Genomic DNA, 21,172 nt, shown 5'->3' on the forward strand with positions numbered 1-21,172 from the left:
CCCATGATGCCCAGAGAGCCTCACATCTGTCCCTCTTCAGCCTTAGTCAGTAGCTCCATATGCTGTATAATTTGAACAATTTCTATCCACTGACTAAAGGTCAGAATTTGCAGAAGGTATCGATCCTTATTGGGTAGTTCCATGTCTATTTTTCCCAAGTAAAAAGTCAGGAAGGTTAAATACAAAATTGTTTCTCACAAAACTTATAGCTGTATAATGGACGTCATCCCAAAAGGGTCTAATAAATGGGCAAGCCCAAAATATATGTGTGTGGTCTGCCATATTGTTACCACATTCTCTCCAGAAGTTATCTGACCAGGTTTTTCCATAGGAAACGTCTGCACCATTGTGAAGCTGAGATTGAGATTTGAGTCTTGATCATATTCATCCAATCCTCCTGACCGATAGAAATTCCCGATTCCTTTTCCCATTTTTCCTTCACATAATTTGTTGAATGGCCTCTTAATTCATTTATATAGCTGTACAGTTCTCCAATAATCTTTTTAAACTGTTTAGTTTTATAGGCCCTAATGAACATTTCTGTGATTCCCGTCATATTTGTAGGTAAAAATCTCTTAATATTTATGTTAAAGTAATGTCTGAGTTGAAGGTACTTATAAAAATGCTGTCGGGGAAGGTCATACTGTATCTCTCTGACATAGATTTCAAATCTGGGAATTCTAAATCATTGAGCAGAAGACACAATGTAGTGACTCCCGACGATTAACCTTAATCGCATCGTATTTAGGATTTCACTGCTGCGATAACGTAACCTCAGATGCTGGAAGTTTTTTCTTCCGTCTCCATCATTTGAGTGATATATATGTTCACCAATCAGAATTGCAGAGAACCGTCTTCCTGGGCTGCTGGCCAATCAGAGACGGTTACAGTACACAAGCGTATGTATGTATGTATGTATGTATGTATGTATGTATGCGCTCACCGTGATGAAAAGGATGTTTTTTTTATGCGGAAATGTCCTCCCCACATTCATCCTGGCTCGCTTCAAACACCACCTAAACGCCGTCTAAACTGGCAATAAACTACGCAGATCATCCCTGACTCCTAAATCAGAGCCAACCAGTGCCCGCTTAACTTTAATGTGTCTGTTAAACTCCGTCCACTGATACCAGGGACTAGATCACTGATACCAGGGACTAGATCACTGATACCAGGGATTGTCTGAAACTTCGTTGAATAACGATAACTTCTGATACTGTAAAATATTCTGACCCCTAGTGGTGAAATAACTGATGTATCCTTACGTCCATTTATTTTTTTGTTTAATCATTATGGTCTGGAATGATGTCATCAGGATCATTTAAATCAGGTTCATTTAAATTGAGTTGATCAAAACTTAATCAATAATCCTGATCAGATTCAGTAAACCATTGATCCCTGAGAGGGAATTTTTCTGACATTAATGCTGCTCTGTTACATCTTTCCATGACATAAATAATAAAAAATGAGCAGTCAGAATAATCCATGTCAGTACAACTTATATTTATTTACCTTTTAATTGGATCTTACTCACTATTTTAAATGATATTTTTCATTTCTGACATACGTTTCTGTTTAATTGTAGTTTTCTTTTTTTATTGGTATTTATTTTGCTTCCTCACAGTACAACGTATATCTACCTTTTAATTGTATCCTACTTTATTTTTGACATACGTTTTTGTTTAATTATGGGTTTTTTTATTTATTCGTATTTTTTTTTTTTTTTGTTTCCTGAAAAAAGTGATAAATATTTCTTAAAAAACTGAATTTTGAATCAATTGTAAATTGAACCACAATCACCATAAACGTCGCTGACGACCTTTTTACTTGACTTATTAGATTGAATTGAAAACAAGGGCAAGGAGACTGAAACTATGACTTAAAATCATTATTGTTAAAGCTAGATGAACATCTAAATACTCTATTTTAGTCTCTAAATTGAAGATACAGTAAGTATGAATATTCTACACTATTTGCACACGGTAGCCAGCCTGTGTCCATGTAAATAATGACAGCTGTCAAATCCATCACGTTAATGAATACTTTTGTGATATTTAACAATATGCAAGGCTTACAACATGATAGTTTATAAAAACAGTGATACAAAATAAAATGAAATAAACAGTTAAAAAAAAAAAAACACACACGCATATAATAGAATATAATACTACACACTTTTTGCCACTATCAGCCATCTTACTACAGATCCCAGCATGCCCTTCCAGCTGAACAAAGTAGACACCTTAAAACACGTGTCAAACTTAAGGGCCGGGGGCCAAATCCGGCCTTTTAAAGCGTCCAATTCGGCAGCAAACAAAACAGTCAGAGAAGCCATGAATCATTGTGTAAATGACAAACTAATTCAGTTGTAGAGAATCTCCAAAGTAATACACAAATTAAATGACACTCCACAATATTAGCAGGGCTCACATTTTCCCCGGGCTTAGATCACATGATGGCAGACATTTTTAATCAACGTCAACGTCTGTTGTTTCTAAATGTGCTCCATGAATAAAACTGACTTGACTTGACAAATTATTAAAATTTTTCAAAATCCTGCAATTTTCTTTAAATAGTAGCGCAAAATTGCCTCAAATTACATAAAAATGGGTCATGAAATCAAATAAAGTGCATAAAATGAAGATCTTGCAGGGACTGATATCTGTTTCTTATTGCTTTGATATCATCAATGGCGTACGTGTTTCATCATTTATTTATACATTACACTTGAGATGAACTGCTCCGTATTTGCGCCCCCTGAACAAAAATGAGTTTGACACCCCTGCCTTAAAACGAGTAAGTCAATACTTTAAATTCATAAAAAACAGTTGTTAGGTAAATGGTATCAGTACGTCACAGGTTTCCAATGATGTCGACCTTTAAATGTGCATTTAAAGTGCTTTTTTTTATTGCACATGCACATTGCACATGCTAACCCTAACCCAACTTTCTCCTAGTAAAAGTTAAATATAATAGTCTCGAGTTTAACTGTCTTTTTCATTTGTTTTGAGTATTCTTTTAAGCTATTAGGACCAAAAATATGGTTTAAAGTGCTATTTTTTCAGAAGTAACATGTATTCATTGAGGACATAAACCCTTTGATGGTAATTAAGTTTGCAGTTTCACTTGCTTTTCTTAATAAGATAACAATCTTTTTTCTAAAATTCCCCCTTAGGACTCTGACACATGTTATAATGATGAAGCTGATATTTTTAGCTTGATGAACAGTACACAAACATGTTCACAGTGGGGAAAGAAGAGGGATTGTTGTTGGTTTGGTCCAGGCCCAGTGGCGTTAGGACTCAGCTCTTTGCATCCCCTTTTTTCAGACAGCTAAAAACATGTTCCGCCTCCTTTGAAATATGTGACTGACCTTGTTGTTGTTGTTGTTGTTGTGGAAGCAATGATAGTGCTCAGAGATTCTCAGACTGGCCATATATACAGTACATTCCCTCTATGGCAACAGAGAAGCTAAATAAAGTAACAAAGCTTAATAATTGGTGCGTTTTTGACCAAGTGGACACAGACTGCCATTGATACTATACTATATTCAATAATAAAGCATATTAGCATTCGTTTTTTTTGAAATAACCAAATGTGTTATATCTGGATTTCTGTGACAGCAAGTTGAAGTAAACCTTTGACGCGATGATATTTCCAGGGACCTTTTTTTTTTTTTTTTTAACATTCAGAGCACTGTCTGCCATTTTAAAGAAATTCTCAGAGACAACTTTTATATGTTCTTGCCGTTGCTATTTTTGTACCTTCTCTCTGAGTCAGCTTCCTTCAGTTTGATTCATCTATTTTTACACAAATACTGTGCACAACTACTGCCCATGGTTAGCAATGAAATGAAACTTTGTTGTCCTGTTCATTTTGACATTTTGGACAGAGTTAATGTGTATAGACTGTGATGTTATTATGTGTTATTAAAACCCAAGAGGCCGTGAATTGTGATGATGTTTTTGTCCTGTGTACCCCCTTGGCATTGCATGGGTTGGGGGTTCGAATCCCGCTCTATCCGAGGTATTGCCGTTGTGTCCTTGGGCAAGGCACTTTACCTACATTGCCTTGTATGAATGAGTATGAATTGTGCATGAATGTTGGTGGTGGTCAGAGGGGCCGTCGGCGGCGTAAAATGCCACTCACGCTTCTGTCAAGACTGCCCCGGGGCAGCTGTGGCTACATTGTAGCTTACCACCACTGGTATGACTGTGTAAGTGAATGAAGTCTCCTTTGAGTCTCCTTGAAAAAGGCACTATATACTGTAAATCCAAGCCATTACTATAATTATAATTATAGCGATAGTGAGGATGCCTCTGAGGATGACTGGCAGTTGACAGTCGAAACATGTCAGGAGGTCACAGTAAACTTCCTAAAAAAAATTTTGTCTGAATAAATGAAACCTTAACATATTAATAGGACTGTTAGTTTGTGGTGAATTTGTCCAAAGAATAGCCTAAAAAGGAACATTTCCCAATTATTTTTAAATTCATTGTTGAGTCTTTCCGAGTAGTACCCCCTCCTGTACCACTAGGGGTACACGTTCCCCTGTTTGGGAACCACTGTTGTAAAGCTTTCGTTAGAATTGAATACAAGTGAAGAATTGACCAATGAGTGACCAATATCCGAGCTGTAATCACATTGGCGAGATGCTTAACTACAGCGTGTGATGTGAATGCTAACGCGTTGCAGCACCTGTATGAAAGTCATTCATCCAGAACAGCTTCAGGGCTTGTTTACCACATGATAACAAACACACCAGCTGTGTCCTGCAGTAAGACACAACTTCAAAGTAGCTTGCAAACAGCAGAATGGAGAAGCTATTTTTTTTTTATTTTTAACTCATGCATCGTGTTGGACAACAGCCGGTGCAGGATGAATAATAAATGGTCCTACCACTTACAGTAAAAGGTGAACTCCATTCTCAGACATGTCAGAGGAATACGTTACGTTGCAATGATGCCCTTGCTTTTGTGTGGTTATAAATCAAAGACTTTCTACAGAAATATTTTGGAAAGTTTCTCATTGAAGAAAAAAAAAAAAAAAATCCTAAAACACTTTTAGTTAAATTCCCAACTGTACAACAAAAACTCATTTTTTAATTGCTATGCCTTTGACCCTAAACTTAACGAACCCAACTATTTGTCTGAAGCTAAATCTAGTGGCAATGCTGATCTAACATCATCTAATACAAGTGTCAAACTCATGGTCCGGCAGCCAAATCCGGCCCTTTGGAGCATCCAATTTGGCCCACAGGAGAAAGTCAAAATGACAAAGAAAACATTAAAGCAGTGGTTCTCAACTGGCACCCACATTTTGCCACGGACATTAAATCGCGACCCACTTTTTTTTTTTTTTTAGAATTCAACTGAAAAAATTTTGTTTTTCAAAAATAGCTGTTGAAAACACACATATAATCTTTTTTTCCTGTGCAACATACATTTCACAGCATGTGTGTCAAAAGAAAAGTTTCTTTCAAAATAAAATACAAGTCCAACATGAGAGACAATAAGCATTTATTTATTTTTGACCAGCTGTCCGCGACTTACCCAGTACAGGTCCGCGACCCACTTTTGGGTCCCGACCCACCAGTTGAGAACCACTGCATTAGAGGTCGACTGATATATGGACTTTTTTCAAGATCAACCATTTTTTTTTTACCATCACCAGCCCTTCCTAAGGAAAGGTAATAAACACTTTATTAAAGGGAGGATATAAAAAGGGAGAGCAGTGTTACACCTAAGTGAGGGAGAAGGGAACAGGGAGGAGAGACTCAAGGTAGGAAATGGAAAGGGTGGGGAAGATTTGATTATTTTACAGTGAGAGTGAGATGTGCTGTTGTAGTTGTTCATATGGCGACAAGTGTGAAGCTTAGGTGTAATGGTGGTGGGTGTGAACAGAGGCAAGGAGTGAGTGGTTATACATAAAACAGGTATTTAGTTTAAACCGACTATTTGAACATTGTATATTGTTACTGCTACTTACCCGCCCTGTACTTTTTGTTTTACTTGGTTGTGTACGGGTATATTTAAAACTCAATAAATGTTGTATTTAATTTAATTTCTAATATATACATTTACATCATGAGTGTTTTAATTGTCTTTCATAGTCAATGTGCTTTAAAAAAAAAAGTATACGGGCTTCCAAAATCAGCTTTAGATATCGGTATATTTTTTTTATTTGGCATCGGCATCGGCCTTTGAAAATCCCATGTCGATCGACCTCTAGGAAACATGATTCATTGTTTAAATGAAACTCAACATTATTTGCAGGGGCTCACCGTTTTCACAGTGCTTATATCCTATGATTGTGGTCATTTTTAATGTTAAACTGTTGAAAAAACTCAAAATTCTTACAAAATCCTTTCATTTTCCTCAAATAATTGCATAACATTTCCCTTAAATAAATAGAAATTGCTCACAAAATCTAGGAAATTTAAAGTGAAGACCCTGATGGGACTGATATCTGTCACTTATTGCTTGGACATTGTCGGTTTCTTACATTAATGTATTTTATGTATACATAGAAGTGTAAACTAGGGCACAATAATGTTGAAATTACTCATTTTTCCGCATAAAATCTGTGACCCACTTGAGATCAAGCTGCTCCGTATTTGACTCCCTAAACTAAAATGAGTTTGACACCCCTGATCTAATAAATCATAGACTTTCCCATGCACTGTCAAACAGCTGGTGCATAGAGTGTGACTTTAATTCGACTGATGTCTTAAATCTGCGGCTGTGGAGCCTCACGTGGCTCTTTGGCTCTTTTGCAATGGATCCCTATAGCTTTCAAAAATATTGAAATAAATGATTATTTTCTTACAGAGGGTATCGATGATTAATGATTTTGACACCAAATAAAATCATGATATAACGATTTGTTAACCTAAAAATAAATCACATGGTGCAATAACTCTGCAACCTTCCTACTTCACCTCCTGCGACAGCCACAGACTATTAACTGTGGTTAACTTTAAGTTTTACATTTCTCAGATAACTAAATCAAGTAAAAGAACATTCTGGAAGTGAATATGCATTTTAATTGTGTGGGGACTGATTCATTTACCTGCCAACATGCTGGCTAAATATGCACGTTTGATATGTGGCAAGAAATGAGCAATTAGCATGTGTTGACTGACATTGTGTGTTATCAAATTCAAGTAATTTTTTTGTAGCCATTCAAATACTATTTCAAAAAATGTTATAATTTTAACTGTAGAGAATTTTAGACACTATGTTGTCTTCATTAAAAAGGTTTTTTTTTTTTTTTCCGGCTCCGGAAGGACTTTAATCCAGGTGAGATGAGGCAAAACGTCTCTTTTGAGAATAAAGGTTTCAGACCACTGTCTTAAATAGACAAATTCATTCTCCATTCATCTTCTTTTGGGATCAACGATTTCCAATATTTTCCTTTAATTCCAGTAAAGATATACGTACAGGTGCATTGTTAGAGGTGGAAAAGAACAAAAAAAACCCTACATTGTCACTGAAATCAACATCTTTAGACCCGTCACTCTATGCACACACGTACGACACGGGAAGTTGCTGTGGGTCAGCAAAGAACATAAATAACTGGGACAGGAAAACATGTCTTAGAAGTCATTTTTAGGTAGTTTGCGTCAGTGTTGGAGGTTAATTTGATAAATAATAGGGTCGAAAATGTCAGGAACTTGTCGACCCAAATATAATTGTATCAGATAGATAGATAGATAGATAGATAGATAGATAGATAGATAGATAGATAGATAGATAGATAGACAGACAGATAGATAGATAGATAGATAGATAGATAGATAGATAGATAGATAGATAGATAGATAGATAGATAGATAGATAGATAGAATAGATAGATTTTCTCTTACCTTTAGCAAGTCTCCCTTGTTGAAACTGAGCTCATCACTCTCTGTGGCACGAAACGTATAGAGTGCCACCGCTTCCATACTGGACCCCCCCAGCACATAGACTTACACACTCAGTCACATATGCCTGGACCCCCCCCCCACTAATGCCCCTGACACAGGGGCGGGGGTGAAAGTGACAGAAGAGTGGGGAAAAAAGACAGCTTCAAGATGATGCCAGAGAGAAATGGGTGCGCACAAAGTAGAGAGGAGAGGGAAGAGGTCTTCTCTGTTGGCTGAGCAATAGAGCGTATGAGAATCAGGGTAGAGGATGAGAAAAGAGAGGGAGCACAGCACAGCACACTACTGGCTGCTGCTCAGCAACACACTGCCATGAGTAACATTCTGGGAGAGAAAGACAGAGCGGGTGATAGAGTGGGAGGCACTTCCTGTGTGTATATTTGTCTTTCATGCTTTTTGTTCCACTTTTGTCTTTTTTCCTCTGTCTTGATCGTGTGGTTTGAAATCACACCTCGTCTCGCTTTATGTTTTATCTTCACACCTTTTTTTTTTTGTCTTCCTGTGAGTAATGAGTTAAAGGTTGTGACTCACCAATCCAGCTCAGAACAATGCAGAGCATTTCGCCTCAGAAAAAGTCAAATCTAACACAAGCTTTTCCATCAGGTTGGTGTCAGTTTGAATTGTAATTGCGTAATTGATAATTAATCACAATTATGGCATCATTTTAATTTTTAAATCCGTCGCTGTCGTAATTGTAATTAAATTGTAATTGAGTTTAGATAGTTGACTTTGTAATTGTTTGCCATGAAAATTGTACGAAAATTGGCCATTATAATTTCACGCAAAACTGGGGAACCATGTTACAGTTCTATGTACAGTTCTACACGTATGTAGTTCACAATTATTAAAATATGTTTCATATCAAGCTTTACCACATTTTACCATTTAAAAAAATTTAAATTGAAGACTATACTGACACAAAAAAGCCTCAGACACCCACACTAAAAATATTAAAACCTATATTTTCATTGATTGCAAAGCCTAGCAGGGTAACCAATAGATAAGAGAGAAATTAGAAGATAGATATTTGTTTTTAGTGTATTTTAAAGCTGATTTAGCACCCATTATCATCAGAGATGCTAACAGAAAGCTAACACCCGAGTAAGGTTAACTTTTAGGTTTTTTATTTCAGGCTCAGTAAGTGATTAATTGTAATTCAACTTTAGTAATTGAGAATTTAGAAACACAATTGTAATTGACTTTCTGTGGATAAAAAATATTTGTAATTGAACATGGATAATTGAAAACATGATTGTAACAGAAAAATGGAATTGACCCCAGCCCTGGCAGTGTTTAATACGTTTGATCCAGAGATAAGAGGCCAGTATTGAAAGCCATCAGTTGGATTCCACATTAGGAAAGGTGCCACATGGTAAAACTGAAAGTTTAAAAAAGTAATAAAAAACCAGAATGAAGAACAACCGTACATAGAAACGATAAAAAATTCAGTTATTCCTGATTTAAACTGGACCAAAACCTTGACATGATAAATGGATGCCATGCCACTCTTTCAATGGTAGTTGGTTGTTTATTCATCCATCCATCCATTTTCTGACCCGCTTGTTCCTGTTTTTGGGGTCACGGGGGTCTGCTGGTGCCTATCTCCAGCTCTCATTGGGCGCTAGGCGGGGGTACACCCTGGATAGGGCACCAGTCCATCACAGACAACCGCTCACATTAAATCCTATTCCTAAGGCCAATTTAGGGACTCTGATCAACCTAACACTCATGTTTTTGGATTGTGGAGGAAACCCACACAAGCACGGGGAGAACATGCAAACTCCACACAGAAAGGACCCAAGTGTCCACCCCATGGCTTGAACCCAGGACCTTCTTGCTGTGAGGTGGACGTGCTAATCACTAATCCACCGTGTGACGGTTGATTGCTTCACTTCAAGTAATTAAGTATAACTCTGACCTATTCACAGCCAGAATTCTGATCCTTAAATTCTCAAAAAAGTGACGACATACATCCTCTAAAAGTGCCCAGTATGCAGAGCCGGCCCTACCACTAAGTGGATTAAGCAGCTCTTTAGGGCCCCGAGGCCACTAGCCCCTAGCGACATCTCCGGTGAAGGTGCGCCCCAGGGAACAAAGTGAAAACGCCCAGACGGGCCTGCGGAGCAACCCACAGATACACCCCGCCACCCAGGACGCAAGCACCGCCCCCGAGCAGTAGCCACCCCCAGAGCCACCCCCACCCCGGACCCCCCCGGCCAGAAGCCACGAACCCTACCACCCCAGGCCCCCCGACGGGCCCACCCCCAAGGGAACCCACCCGGAGCGGCACCGCCTGCCCCCCAGGCCAAAGCCACAGCCCCCACATTAGCATCCCGGGCTGACAGGAGCCCCCCCAACACCCAACCCAACAGGAGAGCAGGTGCAAAGAGCAAAGGAGGAGGAGTGGGGGGGAGTAAGATTATTTTTGATACCAATATTTTTGTGTCTAAAATGTATTATTATTGTATTAAATAGTAAGAATTAACCTTTTTTTTGAGCAACCACATGTAGGAAGAAAAAAGAAAAAAAGTTAGAATTCAGCTAAATTATTTCAATAATACCATGCAAACAAATTAGTTAAACTTTTACTCATTTATTTAGTTATAATTACTCAGTGCAAACTGTTCCACCAATTTAATTGTATAGATTGTAGTAACTGTTTTTTTCAGTGTACAGCAGGAAGAGAGGAAGAGGAGGGGCTTATTTAGAGGAAGAGAAGAAGAGGAAGTGGAACTGTGTTTGAGCTTTAAATCTGAACGCACACGTTTAATCCACATTTTAGCTGTTGTAAAAACCAGCTACTAACTTTTGATTGTTCCTTGTTTGTGATGGTTTCTGTGCACCATCGTTCAGCTTCTCTTATCAAGCACAGAGTGGGTGATTCATTGCTTCTGTCTTCATATTTTTCTAATTGTTGTCTCTGACGGTAGGTTGGCAGGCCTTGTCCTTGTCAACATTATTAGGCTATAGCTTTTTTTTTCTGTACAATTATTATTATTTTTTTTTTTTGCGCCTCATTTCGTCTGGTTTACCTCCACCATTTCCACACTCTCATCTATGTATTAAACAGCAAGCAATGCCCCAGACCAGCCGTTCTCAACTGGTGGGTCGGGACCCAAAAGTGGGTCACGGACCTGTACTGGGTGGGTCGCGGACTGTACTGCTTAATGTCTCTCATGATGGACTTTTATTTTTGAAAGAAACTTTTCTTTTGACAGGCATGGTGTGAAATGCATGTTGCACATGAAAATATATAGATTTATGTTTAAAAAAAGATTATATATGTGTGTTTTCAATAACTATAAATGAAAAACAATATGGGTCGAATCTAAATTTTTTTTAAAAAAGTGGGTCGCAATTTAATGTTTGTGGCAAAATGTGGGTCCAAGGGTGGGACCAGTTGAGAACCTCCACCCTAGACCAGTGGTTCTCAAACTTTTTAGGCTCAAGTACCCCCTTTCTCTTATTTCATAATCCAAGTACCCTCTTTGTCTGACCACAACATATTGCTTAGAAAACTTTTTAAAAACAACTATAGAGCATAATGATGGAATGAACGAGTGTTAAAACACATTTTAAATCATCTTTGTGCAGTGGTTCTAGCCTTTTTTTGGATCGTGACCCCATTTTGATATCAAGAATTTCTGGAGACCCCAAACACATTTTTTTTCTGTCTTGAACTAGTTTTTGATCATGTTTGAGCGCAGATATTTATTTATTTTTTTCCACTGCATTTTAGTTGAACTAGATTCACAAAGTGAAAGTATAGAAAGACAGTAATTCTAATTTTTCAGAAATTTCAGGGGACCTCATTTAAAGTCCAGGCGACCCCACATGGGGTCCCGACCCCAAGGTTGAAAAATACTGATTTTAGTGGCTCCTGAATAGATTTATTTCTATAGTTTTTATCGTTTCCATACATCTCCTGTCGAGTGTGGGGCCAAGACTGACACTTTATTTGTAAATTTTCCTCTCTCTCTCTCTCTCTCTCTCTCTCTCTCTCTCTCCCTGTACCCCCTGAAATGCCATAACGTAGCCCTAGGGGTGCACGTACCCCCATTTGAGAAATACTGCCCTATAACATATGTTTGCAGAGTGTATGCAAATTATCATAGGGCGTACATGCTAAGGGTCCGTAAGCTTTTTTCCACTACAACTTTTCAAAATAAGACTTCTAACCGTAAACCCTAACCATAAGTTATGTAAATTTCTCACTAGAAATGTCATGAACACAATTGTTTCCATTTTAACGCCAAAGGTACCCTAACCCAAACGTCGCTATGTGACGAGGTGGGAGTGAGAATGCGTTGTGTGATGACAGAGAAAAAGAATCTTATCAAAAAAAGCTCAAATATGACGAGAGCGACATTGCTAGGCGCAAGCCAAACAATTTAGCTAGCTCAAAGCAATGTAGTTTTTGCCATATTTATTACTTTTTTGACAAGCATGACAATAAAATAGAGAAAAAAATACTTTGTGTGGAGAAATTGTATTTCACATTCTCAGTGTGATGAATATGATTAGCAAATGGTTGGTAAATGTATTTTTTCAAAATAAAATGGATTGTTTCTCACTGAAAATGCCAGTAGGCTAATTAATTGTTTTATTGTGTGCTTTATTTTTTTTTTTTATTACAAATTGTTCCTCAACAGAATAGGTAAAATCCATTAACAAATTTCACAGTAGGGCTACATTGTATCTGAAATTACATTATTATGTTTTGTAAGTGTGCAGGAGTAGGGGATACATGGCTTTAGGTTAAATCTTTGAGGGGGTACAGGAATGTGGAATGTTTGGGAATCACTGAACAATAAGAAATCTTTGTTTTAGTTGCTCATATTCAAGATTCCCTGAAAAGGAGCAAGTGGGTCGGAAAATATGTGGGTGGATATTCAAAATTATAGTCTCTCTCTCTTTCTCTATCTCTCTCTTTTTTGGTGTGAAGCAAATAGGGACGTAACGGTTGACTCAACTCCCGATACGATTCAATTCACGATACTGTGTTCACGATACGATTCTCTCACGATTTATTTTACAAAACGGGAATGTAGACTTTATTTTTTGGGGGGAAAAAAACTAGAAAATAATGTACTATTTTCCCTTTATATATAATTGTCAAATTAATCCCTTGATAAACTATTCAAAAGAATGCAATTTAACTAAAAATAAATCTTGAATGAAATAAAGGAATAATACAAATGAAGAAGAAGCCTATTAATTTAAATTCTGGTTCTATAGTAAACAATGCAAAACTACATAATAGTTCTTTTTCTTTTTAAAAGTGCAACTGAAAACGTATTGTGTGCCTGACGATACTTCATACTATAGACACCAGCAAACATGTTTGTACTAGAATAAAATATTATGTATAGAATTCTACAACAAATAATGTTATTTTACTGGTTTTCTAAACATATCAAGGTCATTCTGTAGCTATATTCAGACCTCTGATTCACTTGTTTGACTCACAGCAGGTCATATGTTTCACACCATTGTTTTAGTATATGGGGTGTATGAAAAATCATGTCCAAATCTATGTTGAGATGTTGTGAAAGGTTTTAATTTTTTTTTTTTTTTTTCATATTTGATGGAAAGTTGACATGTGTGGCAGTCTATTGAATCAATAACATAACAATTTTTTTTTGGTTTAATACAGGACTGGTTTATTGATGTTTGGGGTATTAATTTAGTGTTATGATGACAATAAGTATGTGTGCTTTTCTAAATCAGCTGTCAAGGAAACTTAAAGAATGGCATGAAAAAGAGTTATTCTATTAAAACAGGTAGTGAGTGTGTGTGTGTATATGTGTGTGTGTGTGCGTGTGTGTCACAGTTTAACTCAGTCTCTGTTTAGAACCCCAACAACAAACCAATGATATGACTTTATTCCTTTTTCTCAAATACACAAAGATCCACCATAGTTATTTGTGTGTTTCAAGGGGGAACACACACACACAAACCACTATTTTTTTTTTTTTTTAAACTAGAGCTGCTGTGCCCTCTAGTGGCTGTAAATGTTACTGTAAATGAATGTGACTTCATTTGTTGGGAACAAGCTCAAAGCATGATATTATACACTCACTGGCCAGAAATATATATATTTAACCTTAACATCCATCTAAGTACATACTTCAGGTAAAGTTATAGAGGATAATGTACAAAAGTAAGCTTGATATTCTGTTAGTAATCACAGCAAGTTCATTTTGTCTTCTTTTTTTTATATATACATTTCTTATATATATTTGAACTTGCTGGAATTATTGTGCGGAAGTCAAGGACACATCAAAGCGATCAGCAGATGCCTCTGAAGAAGACTGGCGGTTGACAGTCGAAACATGTCAAGAGATCAAAGTAAATTATCTGAAAAAAGTTGCCTGAATAAATGAAACCTTAACGTGTTAATCAAAAAGAACTTGCTGGATTTACCATGCTGAAGTCAATGACCAGGTTTGGGGTCAATTGCAATTCCAAATGCGTAATTGATAATTATTTACAATTATGACGTAATCATAATTGAAATAATCTGTTGCTGTTGTAATCATAATTGAACTGTAATTGAGTTCAGATCATTTACTTTGTAATTGTATTTGGAAACGAAAATTCTATCAAATCTTTCAATTACAAATTAATTCAATGCAAAACTGGGGAACTGGAAATAATAATAATAATAATTTGTTTTATTTAAAAGCACCTTTCAGACCACCTAAGGACACTTTACAATAAAAACGTATTCAGTAATTGAGAACTTAATTGTAATTGACTTCCAGGGGAAAATTAGAATTGTCATTTTAATTGTAATTAGGAAAATTGCCTGTCACCTTAATCATAATTAGTTGTAATTGAACATAGATAATTGAGGATATAATTGTAATTGAAAAATATAATTGACCCCAACACTGTCAAGGACAAATCAAAGTGACCTGCAGATGCCTCTGAAGAAGACTGGCAGTTGACTGTCACAACATGTTAAGAGATCAAAGTAAAATTTCCTGAAAAATGTTGTCTGAATAAATGAAACCTTCACACATTAAAAATTATATCCTGTTGTTGTCAATTCAATAAGAAAAATGTGCTCTAGCTCTGCTGTTTTCAATTAGTGTCATTACATGGATCTTTATGGTTATGTTTTTTGTCGCAATCGGAATTTATTTTGATCACATTCAGATTTATCGCAAAAAAAAGTATTTCCCATGGTAAAATAGGCTATTACACTGAAATGTTATCAGGTTTGTTCTGAGACCAAAATGAGAAACGCTTCATCTTCTCCTGAGTCATAAAGTGCAGATCTTTAATGTTTCAGGTGATAAAACTAAAATGGTTGATAATGTGTTGTCTAGAAAGCACAAACACTCCCACTCTTTTTTTTTTTTTTATTATTGCTCGGTCACACAGAGCAACAAACACAACTAAATGAGATCGGCTTAGGCTGCGTTGGGCTTATCCTGGACATAGCAGAGAGGGAAAGGAAAGCCTCAGGGATGGATACTATAAAAAGACTCATGAAACACACACACAAAAAAAGGAAATGTCCCTCCCTGCCAAAAGATAGAGAAAATCATCAGAGAGCCAGAAAAGACAGCTTGGAAACATCACATAGTAGAAAATGTTGCAACTATTTTCTCTGAGCATGGAGGAATTTAAAAACAGTGACATTTTTAAACCCAGATTCTACTTTTAGGTGTGCACGTTACTATTAAACGTATGTGAGCTAATAACTCATTGTGCAATTCTTTGGAGTCTATTCACAGCACATTGTACATATGTGTCATGCTTATGTGTCAGTCCCTCCCTTTCTTTAAAAACCGCCTTCTGAGATGGTTTCATGGTGTGAAGGTCTGTCTGATGGAATGCAGTCCTGCAGAGTTTGTGGTAGACACACCTGCAGCACACACACACACACACACTAACACGTACACACACAGCAGACAATCCCTAGTGTTAACAAATCCAAACGTGCACATACTTGCCTCTTTAACTTCTTTGACATTCAAGTTTTCACTACAATTAAGGACATTTGCCAGTGTGGGAGAATAAAGCTCAAAACGTGTGTGTGTGTGTGTGTGTCAGAATCAGAAAAACTTTAATAATCCCAGAGGTAAATTACTTTTGTTACAATGGCTCCGAGTAGAAATTATAACAGGGTGGGAAAAAACCCACTAACAAAGATACATAATTACAATAAAAAAAAAAATTCTTAAATTGATCGTAGAAACCAAGACAAGGGTTTCCACATTAAACTTGTACATTTCGATAAATAATAGTACCTATTTACTGTTCTTTAACAACTTTAGTTTTATCTCAATGCCAGGGGTTTAAGACAGAACTGCAAGCGTAAAGCCTTTTTTTTATTAAAATTTTATTTGTTTTACCAAGCAACTCAATACAGAAATTTTTCTTTAAAACAAAAAAACAAAAAACAAAACAATAGTACCGTAAATAGCAAAAACTAAGTAGTTAAAGAAAGTGTCTATTTGTGCGGTTGCCCCTATTGGTATTGTTACGGAAGTACAAGTACGTAGCGTCTTAGGGTTAGGGTTAGGTTTAGGTTTAAGGTTAGGTTTAGGTTATGACTCAATACCTCAACAATCTTTACAGTTACGGTTAGGTTTAGAGTTAGAAAACAACAGTACCGTAAATAGTAAAAAATAATTAATTAAAGAAAGTGTCTATTTGAACGTTTGCCGTACGGACAACCCACAGTGCTACTGGTACTGTTACCGAAGTACAACTAAGTAGCAATTTAGGGTTAGTGTTAGGTTATAACCCAATGTTGCAACAATTTTTAGGGTTAGGGTTAGGTTTACGGTAAGGTTTGGTCTTAATCACGCAACCTAAACTGACCAATGACTGACCTATCACGTGACCTAAACTGGCCAAATAGGGACGCTGCATACGGATAGAATGTCGGTATATTGATACGGTAACCATACAGATAGCCACTGCCTTTATTAAAGAAAGTGTCTATTTGTACGGTTGCCATACGGATAACCAGTGTTGCTATTGTTACGGTTACCGAAGTACACGTACGAAGCGTCTTGGGGTTAGGATTAGGTTATAACCCAATATCGCAACAATTTTTAGGGTTAGGGTTAGAGTTTTTGATTAGGTTTAGCCTAGGGTAAGGTTTGGTCACGTGACCTAAACTGACCAATGACTGACCTATCATGTGACCTAAACTGGCCAAATAGGGGCGCTGTGTGCGGATAGAATGTCGGTATATTAGCAATACGCATAGCCACCGCCTTATTTAAATAAGGTAATTGAGTATGGAGGTAGACTTGTGTCTTCTTTATTCAATTTGAAAAAAAACAAAAACCTTTTCAATAAAAAAAGTTTCCCTCAATCAAAGAAGAAATGTGTTAAAATGCAAAAAAATATTTGAGACCCAAATAATTATATTTTAATGCTTTTTTTTTTGGTGACTGAATTTTTTTTTTTTTGAATAAATAATAAAGACATATTTTAGGCACACGTGTTAAAGCTGACAACTTTTCAGCATTTCTGAATATTTTAGCTAATTTAGAAAGAAAGAAAAACTTTGGTTTGAATCGCCACACTAAAGCTGAATTATATTAAATTTAGACCAAAAGTTAGGACCAAACAACTTCATGTTTGACTCAGGATATTGTTCAAACATTTTAACTGCTTCGTGAAAGTAGCGATAGAAACGTGATTAGCATGAGTAGAAACCGGAGAACACTTCTGGGTTGAGTCCCGGTGTGACCCCCGGCGTTCAGCCACTCTGTACCCGCGTTGGTCACACCCTTCCACCCCACCGTCTGCCCGCCATGTTCTGGGGGATGAGCTACGTGTGGCCCTGGCTTTAGCCGGATTAGCATTAGCAACGCAGCTAGGCGGAGGCGCAACAAGCTCCTCTCACGCCCAAATTGCTCTTGCACTTGGATACTTGCTCTCTTTGGAGTTAGACATTTCTTTTGGTGGTTTCACACCCCTGGAATAACCAAAAGACCCGGACGTAGCGCTGAATCTGCGGTAAGTTCTCTGGGACTTTAAAGACAGTCGAGTTGTTTTGTTTTCCAGGGTGTCCTGTAATCCAGTTTGCTGTGGCGATGTCTCCACCGAGCACCCGTCTTGGCTGTGAGGATTGCTAACTAGCTTAGCAGTGCTAGTTGACTACAACAACACTAGATAATTGGTTACTCCGTGGCCTGGGTTAGGCGTGTTAACAATTCTTGGGTTTATTGTTGAAGTTTGTTTCAAAGAATGTGCAGCAGTCGTGTTTTGATTGCGCTTTGCCAGTGGAAGACAGCGGCAAAGTGCCAGGCACTGAGAATGGGTGCTACGAGTACGTTGGTATGCAAGCTAATCGGTGACTAACATCCTATGTGGCGGTTACTAAGGTACATTTTGGATGTTACTTAAAATAGTCAGGCGTCAAACAAATGTTTAATTTTATTGAATTATACCAACACAGCGTATGTATTAGGTAACGTGCCATATTTAGCGTTGTGTGCTATGTTTTTGATATATATTTCTGTTCAGTGCTAAATATGGAACAGACTTTTTGCTCTGACAAGACGAGATCAATGCTTTTTAATTATGTATTAATGTACATACACACGTCTGAGTGTTGTACTTTATATTCTTTTGAGTGATTATTGATGTAGCAGTAGTGCCAACGCTGTCGGAAGTTTAATCACTGATTCGGTGGGAAACGAGCGTGTTCATTACACCGTTCCAAACCCCTGCTAGTTGTGGCAACTTTTTCCCCAAAGCTAAGTTTTGTTAATGCACTGGGAAGTAAAATAACGTCATTATGGCGTTGAGTCCTTCTGCAATATGGGTTGGGTCATGTAAAGTGACCTAAGTTTTCGTCATTTCTACCACTTCCAGTCAAGGTATGTAGTAATCTGTTACACAAATTATTCAGTGAGTTTTGTCGCTAACCTAGTTTAGTGAAGCTAACGAAGGTACTTTTGTATATTATATTTTAATTTTTACAAGTTAGCACTCAACTTGCTAATTATTAGTTCGGTATGTTATCATGACGTTTCTTATACATATGTGGCTATCATTGTTATCCGGACATTTAAACTGCTTATATGACAATAATGATGTGTTATTTGGACATACTGTAGCATACATGCTAACAATCACGCCAAAGAAGCGCCGTGATTTAAATAAAAAAAGAAAGCCTAAGTATCTCATACCGGCTATGAAACGACGAGACATGTTGGTGGAAACATTTTAATCCATTGATTAGCAACAGTTTTTCGTTGGTTTAAATCTAAAGTCTATTTTTAATCAGTGGGATGATACAGTAGATATATTTATATGAGTAGTAGTGGTTTGTTCATTGTGAGAATGATGTGATGGATACATCACCCAAATAATGCCTCTAACCTTTAAATTTGAACAAAGGGAAGCATATTATAAGGTGGCTACTTTTCTTAGCTTTGTCATCCCTAATCTGTGTTATTAATAGGCTTACAAAGTCATCGTTACCGTAAATTACATTAGTAACTAAACCAAATTTCATATCTCGATAGTTTTACTCTAAATGGCGATGTGTGATATGAATCTTAATATTTTTGACTCTTGCCAGACAGACAATTCTGGGTTAAATTTTGCTGATGAAAAATGCCACATTAATTAACAAACAGCTGCACAGTATGTGACACTTTTGGCTTTTTCTCCACTAAGGGACAGCACGTGTGAGTGAGTTCTGTAGTGTGGCTTGTTTAGAGGAAGGTCTGGGTTAGCAATCCATCAAACTGTGCGTCTCCTCAGACAAGTGTTCTAATAGGGGTGTCCCGATCCGATATTTGGATATCGGTCCGATATCAGCCAGAAAACGAATATCGGACGTTATCGGACTGCATCTAAAATCTCTGATAAAAGCGCTCCGATAAGTTTTTGTTGTTTTTGTCCCCGCCCTGAGTTGTTCCCACCATATACTGACAGTAAAAAATAACTGGAGAACTTGAAGTGTTGACTATTGTTCTCTGTTTGAGTAACATCACTTGATCAAGCCTTTTCTAACATTCCACTCTACAAAATAAGTAATAAAAGTATGTATGATTTGTGCTGGTATTGCATCGGTATCGACCAATTCTCAAGGCTGCAATATCGGTATCGTATCGGAAGTGAAAAAGTTGTATTGAGACATCCCTAGTAACTAAACCCCAAACGCACTTTTTTTTTTTTTGCTGAATACATGTATTTGGGTATTGAGTAGTGCTGTTTATTAATCATAGTCTCACTCTTCACATTTTAGTAAAAGTATTTACATTTTAAGTATTTAGTTGTAAAATCTCAGATATACTGGCCTCAAATGGTTGAACGCCGACTATTACAATTTAATTTTGCTATTGGCTGAAACAAATTCTTTAGATTCCCCTGCGTCATCGTCTTTCATCGTTGGCCCTGCCCCTCCGATAAAAGCTGAGAGGAAGGAGGAGGGTTTCCTCCAATCACAGCCCTCCATGAGCAATAATTGACAGTTTTAATGAGGGAGTCCACTGTGTTTTGTGTGAAACAGCCCATATTTGTTGCTATTTTTGTTTCTGTGCTTCTATAAAGCGCAGATTCTGTGCTAATCAGAGGGTTCATCAAGCTATGAGTGTATTTACAGACACATCATGTTTTGTGTGTATTCCCGTCTGTCTCTGCGTCTTATGGCTGAGTGTGAGGTGGTGGTAGAGCAGTGCTGTTGTCCCCTGAGTGGTGTCTGTAAGGTTGTGTGTGAGCTTCACTTCGTGTTTGCGTGTGCCTGTGATAGTAGTGACACATTTCAGCTCATGAACTCGCTGTGTGTGTGTCTACAGACACATCATTGTGTGTATTACCATCTATCTTTGCGTACAGCGCTATGGGCCGATTGAGTGGGCGTGTTTTACTGCTACAGCAGTAACGCCCATAATCAAGGAATGAATTTCCCTCCTAGTGGCAGGTCAGCAGAAAGCAGGGGTTTAGAACTCTTTATTATAAATTTAATATTGGAATCTTCTATATTGTCAAAATAGAAAACTTGATATATCTTGAATCTTGATATATTGCCCTGGCCTATACTGAATACCTTTTTTTTTTTTTTTTTGTTTTGAGAGAAAGAAACACAAGGGTTAAGAATACTCTACAAGTCATTTGATTGATCATGATAGTAACATCTCTATTTCGTGTTTTGGGTGTATGTGCATAAAACTCTTCTGTCATGGCCAGGGATTTGTTTGGGGTTTTACTGTGTATTATAAATTACACCTGTTTATCCTGTTATTTGTAATACTGACA

At 37.2% G+C, this 21,172-nt stretch overlaps 2 protein-coding genes across 5 annotated transcripts in view; one reads left to right on the plus strand and one right to left on the minus strand.

Annotated features, from left to right (window-relative positions):
* Nucleotides 1-8,246, minus strand: part of grapa (GRB2 related adaptor protein a) — a 58,944-nt gene extending 50,698 nt beyond the window's left edge. Inside the window, exon 1 of the mRNA XM_028455277.1 lies at nt 7,868-8,246. Coding sequence (XP_028311078.1) covers nt 7,868-7,945 — 78 coding nt within the window. The 5' untranslated portion in view covers nt 7,946-8,246. The remainder of the gene's footprint in view (nt 1-7,867) is intronic.
* A 9,430-nt stretch (nt 8,247-17,676) lies between these two features.
* The window catches only part of epn2 (epsin 2), a 37,448-nt gene continuing 33,952 nt past the window's right edge, over nt 17,677-21,172 (plus strand). For 2 of the 4 annotated variants that reach the window (XM_028454794.1, XM_028454796.1), the window contains exon 1: nt 17,678-17,917. The gene's annotated coding sequence lies outside the window, so the exon portion shown is untranslated. Of the gene's footprint in view, nt 17,918-21,172 lie in introns of all 4 variants that reach the window. The other 2 variants (XM_028454795.1, XM_028454797.1) reach the window with 2 other exon arrangements.

Source organism: Gouania willdenowi, chromosome 8 (assembly GCF_900634775.1).
Source record: "Gouania willdenowi chromosome 8, fGouWil2.1, whole genome shotgun sequence".
Lineage (NCBI taxonomy): Eukaryota > Metazoa > Chordata > Actinopteri > Blenniiformes > Gobiesocidae > Gouania > Gouania willdenowi.